The sequence below is a fragment of the Leptinotarsa decemlineata genome, unplaced genomic scaffold (genome assembly GCF_025532065.1).
Source record: "Leptinotarsa decemlineata unplaced genomic scaffold, Ldec_3_MD MMD2_tig00026307_RagTag_RagTag, whole genome shotgun sequence".
In the NCBI taxonomy this organism is placed as follows: Eukaryota; Metazoa; Arthropoda; class Insecta; order Coleoptera; family Chrysomelidae; genus Leptinotarsa; species Leptinotarsa decemlineata.
Genome location: NW_027412681.1, coordinates 7,566,764 through 7,584,949, shown reverse-complemented (window position 1 = coordinate 7,584,949; position 18,186 = coordinate 7,566,764). Strand labels below are relative to the sequence as shown.

At 36.1% G+C, this 18,186-nt stretch overlaps 1 protein-coding gene across 2 annotated transcripts in view; it reads left to right on the top strand.

The window, feature by feature from the left end:
- The window catches only part of LOC111508066 (O-acyltransferase like protein), a 50,755-nt gene that overhangs the window by 13,232 nt on the left and 19,337 nt on the right, over positions 1–18,186 (top strand). The window contains exons 1-6 of one of the 2 annotated variants that reach the window (XM_074181323.1): positions 4,772–4,848; positions 9,000–9,093; positions 13,200–13,351; positions 13,533–13,771; positions 15,011–15,117; positions 16,762–16,955. In XM_074181323.1, the coding sequence (XP_074037424.1) occupies positions 4,843–4,848; positions 9,000–9,093; positions 13,200–13,351; positions 13,533–13,771; positions 15,011–15,117; positions 16,762–16,955 (792 nt within the window). In that variant the 5' untranslated portion in view covers positions 4,772–4,842. Of the gene's footprint in view, positions 1–4,771; positions 4,849–8,999; positions 9,094–13,199; positions 13,352–13,532; positions 13,772–15,010; positions 15,118–16,761; positions 16,956–18,186 lie in introns of those variants that run through there. The other variant, XM_074181324.1, reaches the window with a different exon arrangement.

Here is an 18,186-nt window from a genome sequence, read left to right as displayed (position 1 = left end):
AAAACTTCAAAAGTATTGCCACCTCAAAATTGCTATATTTGGCGTATGCTCCATCTAAGTCAGAGTATGGGTCTGTGTTATGGAATCTAGTTTACATCAATTGAAAGAGTGCAGAGAAAGTTCCTAAAATACTTATGTCTAAATGTTGATGGACAATACCCCACGAGAGGCATTGATCATAGCATTTTGTTGACCCGATTTGACATGTTTGGAAAAAAGGAGAGTTATTCTTGGAATGAAATTCCTGCATAAATAACTTGACAGTACAGTTCTTTTACCCGAGATCAATTTCTTAGTACCAAGAAGCGGAGTTCGACACAATCTGAAGTTCTATTGCGAAGCATCACACACAAATGTTATGCTACCATCACTATTGAATTTCATGTGCAGTAGCTCCAATAAAATCTGTGAACACTGCGATATTCATTTAGACTCTCTAAACGCCTTGGTATCTTGTATCCACAATCACTTTTAATAATACTATAAATAACATTTGTGTCAGTACTGCTACATTGCATGATTTGTAAATTTTTGTGTCACATACTTATTTTTTCATTCCTCTTTTAAAATTCCACGTATATGAATATTTTATATATACTTACTTTGTCTCAGCACTTACTTTTATACATTTCTATGTTACAATATTTTTGGTATTTATTTCATGTATACTTTTCAATAATAGCATATCCTGTAACTGGGTATCCTTGTTGAAAATAAATTGCTCTCTTTTCGTTTCATTAGAAGTCTCAGTATCCAAAAATAGTTATAGATTAGAGCTATAAAAAAACCTGTCACGAAAGTAACAGTATAAACATTTTAGTGTAGTAAAACAACACGTCAAAACTATGAATACTTGACTCAGAGGAAATCTGACTAGAAAAATCAGAATCTTAATTATTGAAACGATTTTGAAGAACACTATATAGTTAATGCTCAAATCTATTCAGTGAATTTGGATTGGAATCTGACACATATGAATATTGGATTATTTTGTGAAAAAAACCTATTTGTGCACCAATGATTGATTTAATGATAACATCATTTGGTAATAAAATTTCCCAAGTCCCTGTTAGAGTTCCCTCTATGTCGATGCAATTCACAGTTTCAACATCGATTCATTGTTTTTCCCCGATAAACCAACAACTTTGAACTATTCACCCAAAGGTTGATTATAATCTTCTTTCGTAGTATCATAATTCATGACATTCACAATATTTGTTTTCTTCACGGTTCGACTACATCATCGAAACTCCTGAAGGTGATGATTTACGTAAATTACTTTTTGAAAGAATATGTTTTTATCTGCTGGTAGAACGAATAATTCTCAATACAAACTCTTTCTTTTTGTAAAATTCAAATGGCGTGTGAATATTGGAGCAGTGACGTGAATTCCGACCAAAAGGTCCAGAGTTCGAATCCGCTTTCCACAAGAAATTTCTCTTACGAAATTTTATCAATTCGAAAGTGGATTGATTCTGACTAGTTACATGCGTAACGAGACTGCGAATAGCTTCACCGACAGCAGAAGGTTACATATCATAATGAGGATCTAGAAGTGATCTCGAATTGGGAGGAAACCAACCAGGTTCAATTCAATGCCACAGAAACCCAGGCATCGCTTTTTTCCAAAAAAATAAATGTCTCCGAACCGGAAATAACAATGTCTAGACTTATGATGCATTGTTTGGAACCTTTGGTGTAGTAATGAATATTACTGGAGTTTTTTCCCAACACCAAATCGTTATTTTCAACACCTCAACACATGTTTCGATCACCAAGTGATCATTTTCAAAGACAAAGATTAAAACTCAATCTTCGTTTTCGTTAAATCTTCTTCTTTGAAGATGATCACTTGGTGATTGAAACACGTGTCGAGGTGTTAAAAACGATTTGGTGTTGGGAAAAAACTCCAGTAATATTAATGTCTAGACTGACAATTCCGCTTTCTGCTTCGATGAGTTTGTTGGGGGTTGAAACGGACACCAATATGTCCTGGCACAATCATGTAGCTAGAATGGCGAAGGCTGCTTCTCGAAAGCTTGGAACACTGTTCCGAACCAGTAAACTGTACACACCTCAGCAACTACTGATGCTTTATAAAGCTCAGATCACACTTTTTTGGAGTATTGTTCTCATGTATGGAGTTCCGTCTCTAAACATTCCCTGAAGCTCCTGGATTTCTTCCAGAAAAGAGTCATCCGCCGGATAGAAGACGCGATCATCACTTGCAACCTTGATAATCTGGAACATCGAAGAAAGGTTGAGGATTTGTATCTCTTCTGTGGATACTTTCACGGGAAATGTTCAAGTGACTTGGTACATTTGATTCCACCAAGAGCCGTACATATCAGAAATACCCGACGAACTGTAACTGCTCATCGTTTCGAAGTTCAACTCAGTACACCTCGAACTTCACTGTTCAAAAATTCTTTCATCTGGAGAACTGCGTTTATATGGAATGAACTACCTGAGCACGTTTTTCCAAATAGATTTAATCTCCAGCGATTCAAATCCAATGTGAATCGCTACTTTCGCACAGGCAAGGCTCTTAGGGTGCCTTAAGAACTTTTTTGTAGTGCTTGTGTTTTGTCTTAAAGGAAAAAAATAACTATGATGTTCCTAGGTGGTAGAAGAGTTGTTAACATAAGCTAATAAGAACACGAAGCTCGTGGTAATACATTTCGATGCCGTGAACATTGAAAATTACTGAACCAATGCTCGAAATCGTATCACATGCATAGTTCGAACTGACATATGCGCCTCTCTACAGTACATGGACTACAGACGTTCCGATAGCGTTGTCTTTACTAGAATAACGATCTTCGTTATTCAAGTAATGAAAGAGTTTCTCAAAAGTTGGGATCGAAGTAGTTTGAGTTCGACGTGATGAGCAGCTGAAGTATTTCTTTCATATACCTCCTTCATGGGAATCAAGCGAGCACTTCCCATGTAAAAATCTATAGACGAGAGGCAAATCTACAACATTTTTTCGATCATTCAGGCCAGTGATTACCAAACTGATCCAGATGGACCCCCCAGGGTCCACGAGAGACTTGAAATGTTGGTTTGACTTCACCTATCAATGTAGGCAGATAATATTTTAAGAAGTTCAGCGACTGTTACAAAATAACTTGCAGATTGAATATCACAGAACTGGGAGAACTGCGGTTATTCCTAACAAAACTGAAGACAAATATCGATAATTTGCTGTCAATCCATCAACAAGTACATCCCTCCCATCAAAATTAGTTGATGAAACTATATCCGAAACGATATCGTTCAAATTCTTGAAAATGGACCACACGGCTCACCACTAAACAAATCCCTTCTCGAGATTCTCGTTCATCACTCCCCTTTCCAAAAATGGCACATCTCCTTGCCGTTCTCATTATCAAAGATCACCTACCGCGCAAATCTATTCTGAGGAATTCACCCATATAATTTTGGCAACACCTCAATCCTGACTTTCAGTTTAACGAAAATAGAAAATCTACCTCGAAGGGATCCGAATGAATCGGTCCTATTGGAAAGAAAAACTTATCAATCTGTACCAGAAACTAATTATCATATGTGTATTGAGAAGTGAAAATGTTAGCGAGGCAAAAGGTGTAAATTGGATCGCGTACTCCTCAGGAAACTTTCGGGTGTTCGAAGGAAAAGTTTTCCCTCATCTTTTCGGATGATATTTGCCTTGCCAGGAGCTGAAAACTACACGACAAATATCGTCTCGCTCTAGTGGTCGACAAAGACTACATCAGGCTAATAAGCTTCTATGAGCCTGAGGATGAAAAACGAACAGTTCCAATAAATTCGGCACTTCTCGGTATCCACAATCAAATCAATATCCCCCAGAGCGTATGTCAACACCGGTGTCTCGTGTAGGTGGTAATAGAGCACTATTAGGGCCGTATTGTATCGATGGATATAGGCTGTGATCGCATATGATGGTCATGCTGACAGCAAGTGAATTGAGGTCCTAGACGTCTCGCAGCAGGCTCTACACCTTTTGTCAGAAACCTCTTTACCCATCACGCGATTGCGGTAAACTAAGGTGTTGAAGAAATCACCCTGGTAGGCCATGATGAACCCCTCATTTTCCGACTTCAGCCCACTCGACCTGAGGAAAGCGAAGGTCATAAAAAAAAATAACGTGAACCATAAAATAATTCTATAAAAACATATCTCAGTTGATTTGACGGAAACTTCGGTTACTTATATTTGTAGTTAACACAACGATTTCCTCATATATCAAATATCAGTTAGTGAACAAAGCTGAAGGAATTTCAACTCTGATACGACCAATGCTCACTGTTTATCATCTAACTTGTGTTAGGAATCGCACATTAAAATGTGGTACGTCGTTAATCATTAGCTCACATAAGAGAACAAAGCTAAAGGAATTTCAACTCTGATAGATCAATGTTCAGTGTTTATCGTCTAACTTGTGTTAGGAATCGCACGTTAAAATGTACTACCTCGTTAATCATCAGCTCACATAAATTTTGTTGGGTTTTCATTCGTATAAAACAGTTTCTGATTAACTGAAAAACTTATTTGAACCCCTGTTTTGGATCTCTATGTGTGCAATACGTTGACATTACCCAGTGAATTTCAGTGTCGTTATTAGTTCGTATTGGACAAATAAACAAATCGTTCATCATCTCAATTGGTAAGAAATTATGATTCTCATTGGAGTGTGATGAAGATACTTAGAAAGGTTATCACTTTCTCGAAATAAAAAGCCATTTTGATAACACATTATCGTCTAACCTTGCGTTTCACCGTTTCAGAGATTTCAAATCATTTTTATGTGCGACATGACCTGAGTTCTTAGTGAAGAGAATGAGTGTAAGTAAGATTCACTTTCTCAAAAGAATGTTCTAATATACAATCATTGTAGTTGAAAATTAATTATTTTACAGCATGTATTATCTATGTTATAAATCGACTTTTATTTGAGAAAATTTTTAGAACTAATGGTTTGCGTAAAGATTATTTTGTCAGCTGAATGCATCGATATGAAAACAAAATATCAATTCTCAAATTGAATCAATTTTTTCAAGTGAGTAACGATACATTTCAAGAAGTACATTTGTTTGAAAGTACAATCATTCAATGCACAGTGTTCGAATAGATGAATGGGATCTGTAAATGACTCAACTTATATTTTTCAACAATAGAATGTCATTGTTGAGATCTATCGTGCCTCAAGATCGCAGAGCCGGCACCCGAGTCACCTGACTCATTTGGCACGGCTACAGTCATCAACATATTCACAGGTCACATACTCTTTTCGATTTTAATGAAATTGCTACTATTCTGAATCATGTTTCGATTCGAATGGAAAATGTCCCATTATACCAATACGTTTCCATTAGGATATTGATTTTCATGGAATTGTTTTCCTGCAGCTTAACTGCATTACCTTTTCTTCGATCATATATATATATATATATATATATATATATATATATATATATATATATATATATATATATATCAAAAGGGGAAAATTCGTGGACAGAACACTCAAAAAATAGGGGCAAACCGCGGACACGTGTTTCTGGCTATTGGCCTCATCAGCGCGGTGTAGCCAATTGCAAAGATGGACAACAACTGGTTACCAAAAGTGAAAAACATCACATATGCACGGTGTCACCAACAGGAGCTAACCGCACATTTGTGGTTTCAGTTAGAAGACCTAAAATTCCCAGGCATCATCTAACATCACCACGTAGGCAGCTATAGCTACCTGCGTGACTTCCGGGTCCAGGATATAAATACAGAGATATAAATATTACCGAGTGTGTATGATATAAATCAAAAGGGGAAAATTCGTGGACAGAACACTCAAAAAATAGGGGCAAACCGCGGACACGTGTTTCTGGCTATTGGCCTCATCATGATTTATATCATACACACTCGGTAATATTTATATCTCTGTATTTATATCCTGGACCCGGAAGTCACGCAGGTAGCTATAGCTGCCTACGTGGTGATGTTAGATGATGCCTGGGAATTCTAGGTCTTCTAATTGAAACCACAAATGTGCGGTTAGCTCCTGTTGGTGACACCGTGCATATGTGATGTTTTTCACTTTTGGTAACCAGTTGTTGTCCATCTTTGCAATTGGCTACACCGCGCTGATGAGGCCAATAGCCAGAAACACGTGTCCGCGGTTTGCCCCTATTTTTTGAGTGTTCTGTCCATGAATTTTCCCCTTTTGATTTATATCATACACACTCGGTAATATTTATATCTCTGTATATATATATATATATATATATATATATATATATATATATATATATATATATATATATATATATATATATATATAGAAATACGGAATAATGTTGGGGATGCAGTCAAAATTGCTGGGCTGTTGTTTAAAGAATACTCTTTGTTATATGGTCGAGCTTTCGAGAATGTTTATTCCCTTTATCAAGACATCTACAATAAAATTGATAACATTGAAGCAAAATTGTAAAACAATAGATAAAAAGTACTTACTAACTTGAGGTTATAGTAAAAAGTCGAAAATTTCACTGAGAAACACAAAATTAGTCCTTTTCATTAAATTTTTATGGTTTAAAGAAAATATATATATGAAACTTATTCAGAAGTAACATTTAGAGGATTTTAAATTTTAAATTTTAAATTTTAAATTTTAAATTTTAAATTTTAAATTTTAAATTTTAAATTTTAAATTTTAAATTTTAAATTTTAAATTTTGAATTTTGAATTTTAAATTTTAAATTTCAAATTTTAAATTTTAAATTTTAAATTTAATTTTAAATTTCAAATTTTAAATTTTAAATTTTAAATTTTAAATTTTAAATTTTAAATTTTAAATTTTAAATTTTGAATTTTGAATTTTAAATTTTAAATTTTAAATTTTAAATTTTAAATTTTAAATTTTAAATTTCAAATCCTCTAAATGTTACTTCTGAATAAGTTTTATACATATATTTTCTTTAAACCATAAAAATTTAATGTGTGACACTTTTCTACATAATGAAAAGGACTAATTTTGTGTTTCTCAGTGAAATTTTCGACTTTTTACTATAACCTCAAGTTAGTAAGTACTTTTTATCTATTGTTTTACAATTTTGCTTCAATGTTATCAATTTTATTGTAGATGTCTTGATAAAGGGAATAAACGTTCTCGAAAGCTCGACCATATAACAAAGAGTATTCTTTAAACAACAGCCCAGCAATTTTGACTGCATCCCCAACATTATTCAGTATTTCTCCTTAACTAGTCAATCAAGACTACCCATCGCTTTATATATATATATATATATATATATATATATATATACTTATGTTTCGCTTGCGTTTACGCAGCTATTTTTATCAAGTACTTTCTTGGTTTTTTCTCATTTTGTCTTCAATCGAGCACCGCCTGCCCCTGCCCGGTACTGACGATACCCAATAGGCTCAAACAGCTGTATACCGGTGGCTCTTAAATTGAAATTACTATGGGAATGATTAAAGAGTACTTATCTATTTATTTTTTGATTTTCATGGAATTATTTTCCAGCAGCTTGAACTGCATTAACCTTTCTAGATTTTATATATATATATATATATATATATATATATATATATATATATATATATATATATATATACATAGAAAGCGGCGGGTTGTCTTGACTGACTTGTTAGGGAAATATGGAATATTGTTGGGGATGCAGTCAAAATTACTGGGATGTTGTTTAAAGAATGCTCTTTGTTATATGATCGAGCTTTCGAGAATGTTTATTCCCTTTATCAAGACATCAACAAGAGTTTTATCCCAACACCAAACTGTTATTTTAGCACCTCGAAATGTGTTTCAATCACTAAGAGTTCATCTTCAAGAGAAATATTAAACTAACTTAGTTTATTCTTCCTCTTTTAACACCGCCACATGTGTTTCAATCACCAAGTTATCATCTTCAGCAGGGTGGCATTATATCCATACCCTGAATAATCACCAGTATGCTTGTCAAAGCGACAAATCGACAGATTTAGCATTAAATAACCTTGTAAGAGAAAATCTCCCAATCCCTTGACAACAAGGTGATTGTGGTGGCTGTATTTCTCGATATTGAAGGAGCATTTGATAATGCACTGCCCAAATTAATAAAATTATCTCTGGCTAGGAAAGGTATAGAATCGACCTTGAATGGCTGGATCTATGCCATGATGGTAAACAAAACTGCAACTATGACTCTTCAAGGCGAGGCCATTAGGTTCAGAGTCACCAGAGGCCGCGTTCAAGGTGGGGTACTACTCGACAGAAGAAAAGTAGATCTGCAAGCTCATGCAGATGGCCTTGTCATCTTAGCAAGGGTAGCTTGTAATATCCTTCAAAGCACGTTGGACGTTGTTCACAGTTGCTGCCCGAGGGGGTGGAGATGTCCGTCAATCCCAGAAAAATGTGATGATCCCCTTCACCAGGAGGAGAAAATTGGACGATCTAACGCCACTTTTCCTCAATAGTGAGGTCATTCCATTTGGAACGGAGGTGAAATATCTTGGTATTGTTCTTGATAAAAACTCACCTGAATACTCACTTGGAAAAAGTTTTACACAAAGCCAGACTGTCTCTATGGACATGTCAAAGAATTTGTGGTAAAACTTGGGTTTTAGGTCCCAAACAAATCCATTGGATTTATGTGATGATTGTCAGACCAATGATCACTCATGGTGCAATTGCCTGGTAACCGAAGGCTTTACAGAAAACGGCCCAGGCATAGCTCTCTGGCTTACAGAGACAAGCTTGTCTGGCCATTAGTGGTGCAAATGTGATATAGCGCAACGTTATTTCTCATCGTTGAAAGGAAAAACTGTCATTCAGTTGAAGCAATGATATTCCTACTCAAAATTTTTTCACCAAAAAATAGAATCACTCATTATGCATATTAAGAATAACCTTCAAAAACATTGATTATTAACATTCAAGTGAATGAAATACCTTGAGGTTATTGCATGTTTTTTTATTGTAGAGCCGACGTCCTTTGAGCTCTGGCAAGAGTAGTTCATTACAAATGATTCTATTATGGATTGCCCATCTTCTGGTAGTTATTTCTGCAGTAACTGGTGAGTACTGATTTTTTTTATTCAGTTTGGCATGAAAAAAAGAAACAGAATAATATCAGTTATTTATATAATTTGTTCTGCTGGAAATATAGAATGAAATTCATCGTTAGATTTTGAAATGATTTCGGGACGACTCTCAAAATGACTTCAAAACACGTAATCTGTAAGTGAAAATTTGTTTGAGGGACTCTGAACTGAAATTGATTTTTGCAGCAGTTCACTTTATTAGTGCTCATACAGAAATTCGAAGTAACTTGTTCAGTACACTAAATCAATATTACACTAAATATTTTGGATATTTTCAGTAGGAAATGCCAGTTTTATGAACTTGAAAATGATATTTTTTAGGAGAGATCAGTTTTTGGAAAGAAAGCTTTTTGGCTTCAACTTCTTCATTATCAACAAAAAACTGTGGGAACTTTCCAAAGGAACAAAGAAAGCAATTGAGCTCAAAATGAAGTCTCCTGGATGATATTACACATGTATCCTCTGTGCATAGTGCACGTGATCTCCGAGACAAGTCTGCTCGTACAGAGTCGCACTAAGAAACGACCCATTTTTTTTAATAATATTAGGCTGGGTATAGGACATTTTTGTAGGTGGAGTCTAGGGACACAAATTAGCAGTTTACTCAGCCGTATCAGAACTTGACATTTCAAAAATTTTGAGCTTCAAAATAAAGTATATGTACACATCACAGGCGTTAAAACGTAACTGACGACTCCGACACTGTAACAATAAATTCCTCCAGCCGATTGAAGTTGAATTTGATTGGCCAGCGTAAGGAGGCTTATTTATCTCGCCCAATAGATGCAAATGTGCGTGGTGATCAAGCTTCGATCATGCATCTGTCATTGTTTGGGTTTCTTTTTTTGTTGGATGGATAGAGCTTACATATCTTTGTAAAAAAAATCATTTTTTCCTTCTTTTATTTTCCACAATTTTTTTTATAAAAACCAAGGAGTGAAAGTAATTTCATCAGCACCAATATTGTTTTTCTTCAAATAATGAAACTGATTGGTTCAGTACCCCATTTTTCTACACATTCTTTGTAGCATAAGTAGAAAAAGGAGTGATATAAATTCAATTTGATGTTTGAATCGATAGGAGTAGATTTTGAGGAGAGATTCATTTTCGTGAAAGAAAATATTTGGGCGAAAGTCATTTCTTGTGAAGGAAAATCAGTTTTTGGGTATTTTTACCTTCCACGTCTTTAACAATCTCCATTACTTTCATATTTTCCAGATTGTGGAAGGTAAAGCCAAAGAAGGTCGATAAAAATATTTAGCTTTCTACTTCTCTATCTTTATACAAAAAATGTAGGTACTTCTGATGTATTATAACTCAATATATTCGTGAGGAACATGTACAGAATTCAAAATAGAAAATGATCTTTTACTATATCCAACTTGAAACTCTTCATACAATGCTGTGGCAAAATGAGGATTCAATTCAGTTTTGTTGTATACGAGTATGTGGTCCCAAAATCCAAAACAATTTTTGTCTTGCTCACTTCGTAGTTTCGAAATGATCTCAAATTATTTATTGGCATATATATATATATATATATATATATATATATATATATATATATATATATATATATTACAATGTAGGTTTTCACGGATGGTAGAATATGATGTGTTGTTTTTCCGGGTGTTCATCCGTTGTGTACTATTCGATAGTCGACGTTTCGCCATCATCTCAGATGGCATTATCAAGACGAGTTACTGCTTCGCTTCGAGAGGTGTAACTCTCGAAGCGAAGCAGTAACTCGTCTTGATAATGCCATCTGAGATGATGGCGAAACGTCGACTATCGAATAGTACACAACGGATGAACACCCGGAAAAACAACACATCATATATATATATATATATATATATATATATATATATATATATATATATATATATATGCTAATAAATAATTAACAATATATATATGTGGCAGATACCCAACGGAAAAACAACAACTAATCCAGCTAATGCCGCGCAGTGAGTTGAAGTAAAACCATCAGACACCTGTGCAACGTCTTCGATTTGAAAGATTCGTCGCAAATTATTTTCCACCATGAAAAGCAGAAATCAATTTCATTTGGTCGATCCGACCAACCGATAGACCGGTTTCGGGGCGATTGCCCCATCATCAGTGCCGGGCTTGGTCTCTTCAGAACGGTGTGAACCGTCTGAGTATCACGACCAAACAGACCAAGCTCATCCTCAGTTCAATGAGGATGGAGCCTAGCTTCCTTACCCCTGTAGCTGATTTTTGTCAAAAAGACAAATGTTTTCATAACTGAGAGATGGCGGCGGTATAAAATTCCTCAGACATCAGTACCGCCCTTCACGGGGTACCCCTACCTGGCTGGGGTGGGATGGATGAAAACTTTGTTCATCCGTTAACGGGGGACGATGACGACCAAACAAATATAATTCTAGCTAGTCATAGAATCTCTCTGCAGTTGATTCGGTGTCTGCGCCACCTGCAGACAGAGCCAGGAAACAACTCCGCAAGTATACTCCGAGGTGGGAGTCGCATGAAAGGAAATGGGCAACCTTAAGCATGTCATAATGCACCTCTCCGGAATATTAATCATCATTTCGACTCCCACCCCGGAGTATGCTTGTGGAGTTGTTTCTTGGCTCTGTCTGCAGGTGGCGCAGTGGAACTCCCACTGAATCAACTGCAGAGAGATTCTATGACGAGCTGGGGTGATACTCAGACGGTTCACACCGTTCTGAAGATGAAATGGTCGGATCGACTAAACGAAATTGATTTCTGCTTTTCATAGTGGGAAATAATTTGCCACGAATCTTCTAAATCGAAGACGGTGCACAGGTGCCTGATGGTTTTACTTCAACTCTCTGCGAGGCATTAGCAGGATTAGTTGTTGTTTTCCGTTGGGTATCTGCCACAACTATGTTTCAGCATTGAGGAAGAACACAACTCAAAACTTAACTACCTGGACATAACCATAGGATATAACCACAACAAAACACAATTTCAAATGGCAATATACAGGAAACCTACACAAACAAGCTCCACCATACCCGCAAGTTCAAACCATCCACCATCACACAAAATGGCTGCCTATTCATATATAGAATGGTAATGATACCACTCAGCAATGAAGCCCGAAACAAAGAACGGAAAATCATATACCAAATAGCGAACGAAAACGGATACACCCAAAAGACAATAGATAAACTAGAAAACAGAATCAAACGAAAAATACAGAACAAGGATCAAGCTACCCCAACAGACAAAACAACACAACGATGGACAGCATTTACGTACGTAGGACACCAAACCAAGAAACTAACAAACATCTTCAAACCACTGAACATAAACATCACATACAAGCCGAACACGAAGATAGCACAAAAAATAAACAACTATGGAAAAGAAGAAGACAAAGACCAAAACGGGATATACAGTATACAATGCTCGGACTGCAACAAATTCTATATCGGCCAAACCAAGAAAAAACTGATCCAAAGGTACAATGAGCACAAAAAGGCATACATGAATCCAACAGTATATAAATCAAACCTTGCAACACATGCCATACAAAACAAACATAATTTCCCACCACCAGAGAACATAAAACTAATAAAACAAATCAACAAGTGAAACCGCATGGACATTTGGGAAAACTTGAACATCCATAAATTCAAGAGTCATAAATCACTTATCAAGGAACAAGTACAAATCAAAACACAACAAGATCTCACATTCAATATATTAAACAAAACCATACACATTCTTAGAGAAGATCTAACACGAAGAAGAGTACCTGATGCAGAACAAATACAGGCAAATCCACCTAAAGTACCTGAAATACCTGAGTTAAGACGCTCTGACCGTATAAAGAGACAGACAACAGGATGACCAGTTCAGTTTGAGGAGTGCCAGATGATGACAGTACTACCAACTGTCGAAAGCGCTCGCAGATAATTAATAGAAGATATAAAGCTTCAAATCGTTTTTGTAGAATTTAATATTGATATATATATATATATATATATATATATATATATATATATATATATATATATATATATATATATATATATTCATTTGATTATTATGTTTCTTTATAGACGAGCAATATGCCTCTATGCCAAAGTTATTCGAAGTTGACGATTACGACACTTGCATGATGCTAGGGAAAAAGTCATTTTACTGTTCTGTATCATACAGAGTGGTACCACTGAATGCAGAGAATCCCACGGAAATATGGAAAATTATAAAGGTAGGTTTAATAATACGTTTGTTTGCTAGCATGATTTTCACCAGGTTGTGTTAATCCAATTGCATCGAAAATTATGATGTTCTTCCCGGACGACTAAATTGTTACTATACCTGTCAATGAACTAGAATATATAATCGATATCAAATAACATTTCGTTTCAGTTTCATGACATTTTTTTCAGGAAGTCAGCAGTTCAGAACTTCATTACCAACATGATCTCCTCCGTCGCCTCATCTGCATTCCGCAGACCTGCCCAAATGTCCAAGTGTACAACGAATCTGATCCCATCTTTTTGAAAGAACTCACCAACTGTTTAGACGAGGACTATAAAAAAATGGAACTACATGGGACAGTTGAGGAAGTCCACTGCAAATCGTCAAATCCTATTTATGAGATTGACACAATAGATTTAATTACTGCGTAAGTTTCAATATCACTGAAAGAGGGAATCAATGGTACCTATTTAGTATTGATAATATCAATTTCATTCCGTGCAATGTTTAACAGAATTTGTTTCGTATCTCAAAATTCTCGGAAATTTCAAGTATTATTCAATTCGTAATTAGAACCATCTAATCTCAAGTATTCTGAATCGGTCTAGTAGATAGAACGTTCCCTGCAAGTAACCGTCGATGGTGGATATCTGTCGAATACTTTTACCACCAACGCTTGTGTTCCCAGAGGATCTGCATTGGAGACACTCCTAAATCTACCTCGTTTACACTTTGTGATAACAGGGGAGGCCAGGATGGGCCAATTTAGACTGAAAAACTCACGGAACTACAAAAAATCGGACCGAACAGAAATTTCGGAACAAGTGAAGAAGCACATATTTAATATGTGTAGGGACCACATGACACCGAAGTACACCTTTAACACAAACTTCACGGCCAAAATCATAAGCCGGTAAGAGTGGAAGACCATTAGTCATCCCGAAAACATGTTTGGAAAAAACACCTGGTATACAGATGGATCGAAGACCAGCAAGAGCGGCTCTGACAAACCCGAAGGTGACATCAAAACCGGTCTGGGAATGTCATGAAGAACTGAATGAACTTGCAAACAGGAACAAATTAACTTTGTACTGGGTGCCAGGGCGTTCAGGAATCACAGGTAATGATAAAGCTAATGAATGCGCTAGACGCGGATCATCAACTTCATATATAGGTTCTGAACCAGCTCTGGGGGTACCAAAATCATTGGTACGAAACCAGATAAGGACATGGACCAATAAGACGCCGAAATCCATCTTGATTTTCTTCAGGTTGAAGCCTGGCTCCCTTCCCCTTTTAACTGATGTTTGCCAGAGAGACAAACGGGTCATGGACCAATAAGAAGCACACAGAGTACTGGACAACAAACAAACACAGTAGAACCTTCACTAGGGAACCGTCCGAGAAAAGAACCGAAGAACTACTTCAATATAGTAGAGATCGACTCAGAATAATTACAGTCGAATTGGTGTAAAAATATCCAGGTTCAATTCAACCAGGCATAGGTTTTTTTTGCAAAAAGATAAATATCTCCAAACCGGATATAATAATGTCAGGTCAAACAATTCCACTTTCTCCTTCGATAAGTTTGTTGGATGTAGAATAAATGTTAATATTTATTCCTGTCTCGATTGCATAATATTTTTTGACGGAAACTTTTTTCCAGGGCAGTATTCATATTTTATATGGTCTTCGTTTTAGCAGTTTCATTTTATGACATGATTCGAAGAAATAAAACGTATGAAGACTATACGAAGTTCAAGCAGAGTAACTGTAAGTATATTCTTAATATAAATAATAATGTTTTTATCAATGTTCTTCACTCTGAAATTCAAAATAATAACACTCATTGATATAAATATTGTAAAAACTCATTTGCAGAACTGCGTGTATGTGAAATAAACTTCCTGAGAACGTTTTTATAAATAGATTTAATCTTCAGTGATTCAAATCCAACGTGAATCGCTACTTTCGCACAGGCACCGCTCTTAGAGCGCCTTAAGAATTTTCCTGTAGTGTTTGTGTTCTGTCCTTAAAAAAATTATTTCGTGTACTCAGAATACATTCAAAATAACGACTCATTCGTACGTAGTATAATAATGATATCTACAGGAAAAGGGGGTTCTTTCTGATATTATTGATTACGTCACTTCCTTCTCCTTGGGCGGGTGACAAAAGCCCCCCAAATTTGTGAATAGCATGGGAAAATTGGGTGAGATATGGTTCTGAAGTCCTTGAAATTATCTTCTACCTGTGCGGTATTAGAATTTTAAAATTCCATTACATTTGAAAATTACAATTTATTCAAATGCTCACTTACTACAGCTTGTACCCGGCTTGTTTAGAAAATATCCACTGTATTAGAAAGTACACAGTTGGTGCCAGAGAGGGCAGATGTCTGTCAACCCCAGCAAAACTGTGATAATCCCCTTTACCTAGTGGAGACTATTTAACGCCACTTTCCCTCAATATGTGTTGTCCAACAATGAATGCAGCCAAGCTAGCGTAGAAATACGCAACATATGGAAACTCGTAGTCAAGCGGAAAACGACCAACTCCCACTGAACGGTCAGCTCCCGCTAAAACGGTGGAGCCAAGAGAGGAAAGAGGGGATAGGAATGACCTATTCCTCTCGGAGGAATGATTCCAGTCATCACCCGAAGACGATTGTAACTTGTAATTCGTGATGCATTTTGACTTGGAGTGTTTTAATTTTCATTTCTTTTTTTTCGTTCAATGTTCAATGGTACTTGTATTTTATTTAATTGCAATTTAATTTCAGGGTTATTTTGCTTATTATAATTGTTATTTTCAGCTATTCATTTTAATTTTATTGATTCTCTCAGGGATTTCAAATCATTTCATATCAAATTAGACAACGGAAGTTTGAAATAATAAAATTCACTATGAAACATTGTCAACCACTTTCAAACAATAAATATAAAAGGCTCTGGAAAATCATCTGTTGAATTTTTGTTCACTGAAAATTCCACTCTTTTAAAGAATATTCACAAGAAACGAAATGAGATTGTACCCATATAGGTTGTAATATGTAAGTAAATGTGGAGTTACGACGAATTATATTCAATTTGTATAAGTATAATGGATAATAAGTTATTAGTATTATTATTACAAATGGTCCAGAAAGATAAAACCACGGTCTTGTGGTTTGGGCATTTGGATGATAAAATTCCATAATAGGTTGGAAATTCAAAACCGAAAGTTTCAATATAAAAAATGATAATGCAACTGTTTTTCATTCAATAGAATTTGTAAGAACAGAAACGGTTCATACATATCACTTATTCAATAGATTGGTAGTGTCAATATAGCTAGAAATGAATCAACTTGAATATGATCTCCTAGGAAAAAAGAATTTTGCTAGTGCTAGTATATTACTGTTATCATCTTTTCTAGGTGGAAAACTAGTTACAACTTTTTCTATACCAAGTAACTGGAATAAGCTCACAAGTACACCGACTGGTCCAGATTTTGAAAAACTTCGAGGGGTACAAGGAATTCGAGTTTATATGACCATTGTTGTCATTGGAGTTCACACTGCTGTAGCACTTGTTGCTAGTCCTATACTGAACCCGCGATATACTGAAAATGTAAGATATTTTTGTGTTCCTGGATAGAAAATGGCACAGATCTGTTCTGGAGCTCTCGTTTATTGATTTTTTCCAGCTGAAGATTTCTCTACATGACTAATTTTTTCTGATCAAGCGAAAGGTCACTCCACAGTCGATTTTCTGGGAAAGGCACACCCACTATTCCCACACTAAAATCCACAATGCGTGAAATTACAAAGCGTCTGGCCCTGATGAAGTGCTCGTCATCGAGAAAAATCTTCCAAATAATTATAGATCAGTCACTTTGCTATCAAAAATCATGGAGAAAGTCGTAAACCACCAAATCCTCAAATATTTGGAAGGAAAGATCAACAGGCGACCTTTTATCGTATGTCACCCATATTTGGAATAACACAATCGAGAAATATGGAGAATCAAGAGCTGTTGCACTTGATATTTCTAAGGCCTTTGACTGTATGTGGGATGAGCGTATACTGACCAAACATCGATGCTATGGCTTGTCGGATCATTTCTGTGTACGGCTCTTCAGCTTCTTGAAAGAACATTCCCTGCAAGTGGCCGTCGATGGATAGCTCTCGAATACTTTCACCATCAACGCTGGTGTTCCCCAGGGATCCACATCGTCCCCAACCCACTCTTTATTGTATATCAACGACTTATTGGAATGAACCAAGAATCCAATATATTGCCTTACTGATGACAGCACAACTGTCTCGTCATTCCATTTGGATTCCAGGACATCGGCTACGGAGGAACAGATTCACCGTCAGCAGGGTGTTGCACATCCTAATAAGGACCTAGAAGTGATTTCGAATTTTTGTGGAAGTAACCAGGTTCAATTCAATGCCACAAAAGCCCAGGCATCGATTTTCTCCAAAAAGATAAATGTCTTCAAACCGGATATAATAATGTTAGGACAGACAATTCCGCTTTCTGCTTCGATAAGTTTCTTGGGGGGTTAAAATGGACACCAATATGTCTTGATACCATCATGTCGCTGGAAATGCAAAGGCTGCTTCGCAAAAGCTTGGAACACTGTTCCGAACCAGATAACTGTACACACCCCAGCAGCTTTTGATGCTTTAAAAGCTCAGATCAGACCTTCTTTGAAGTACTGTTCTCATTATGGAGCTCCGCTTGTAAGCACACCTTGAAGCTGATGGATTTCATCCAGAAAAGAGCCATCCACCTTATTGGAGACGCTAACATCACTTGCAACCTTGATAGTCTGGAATATCGAAGAAAAGTT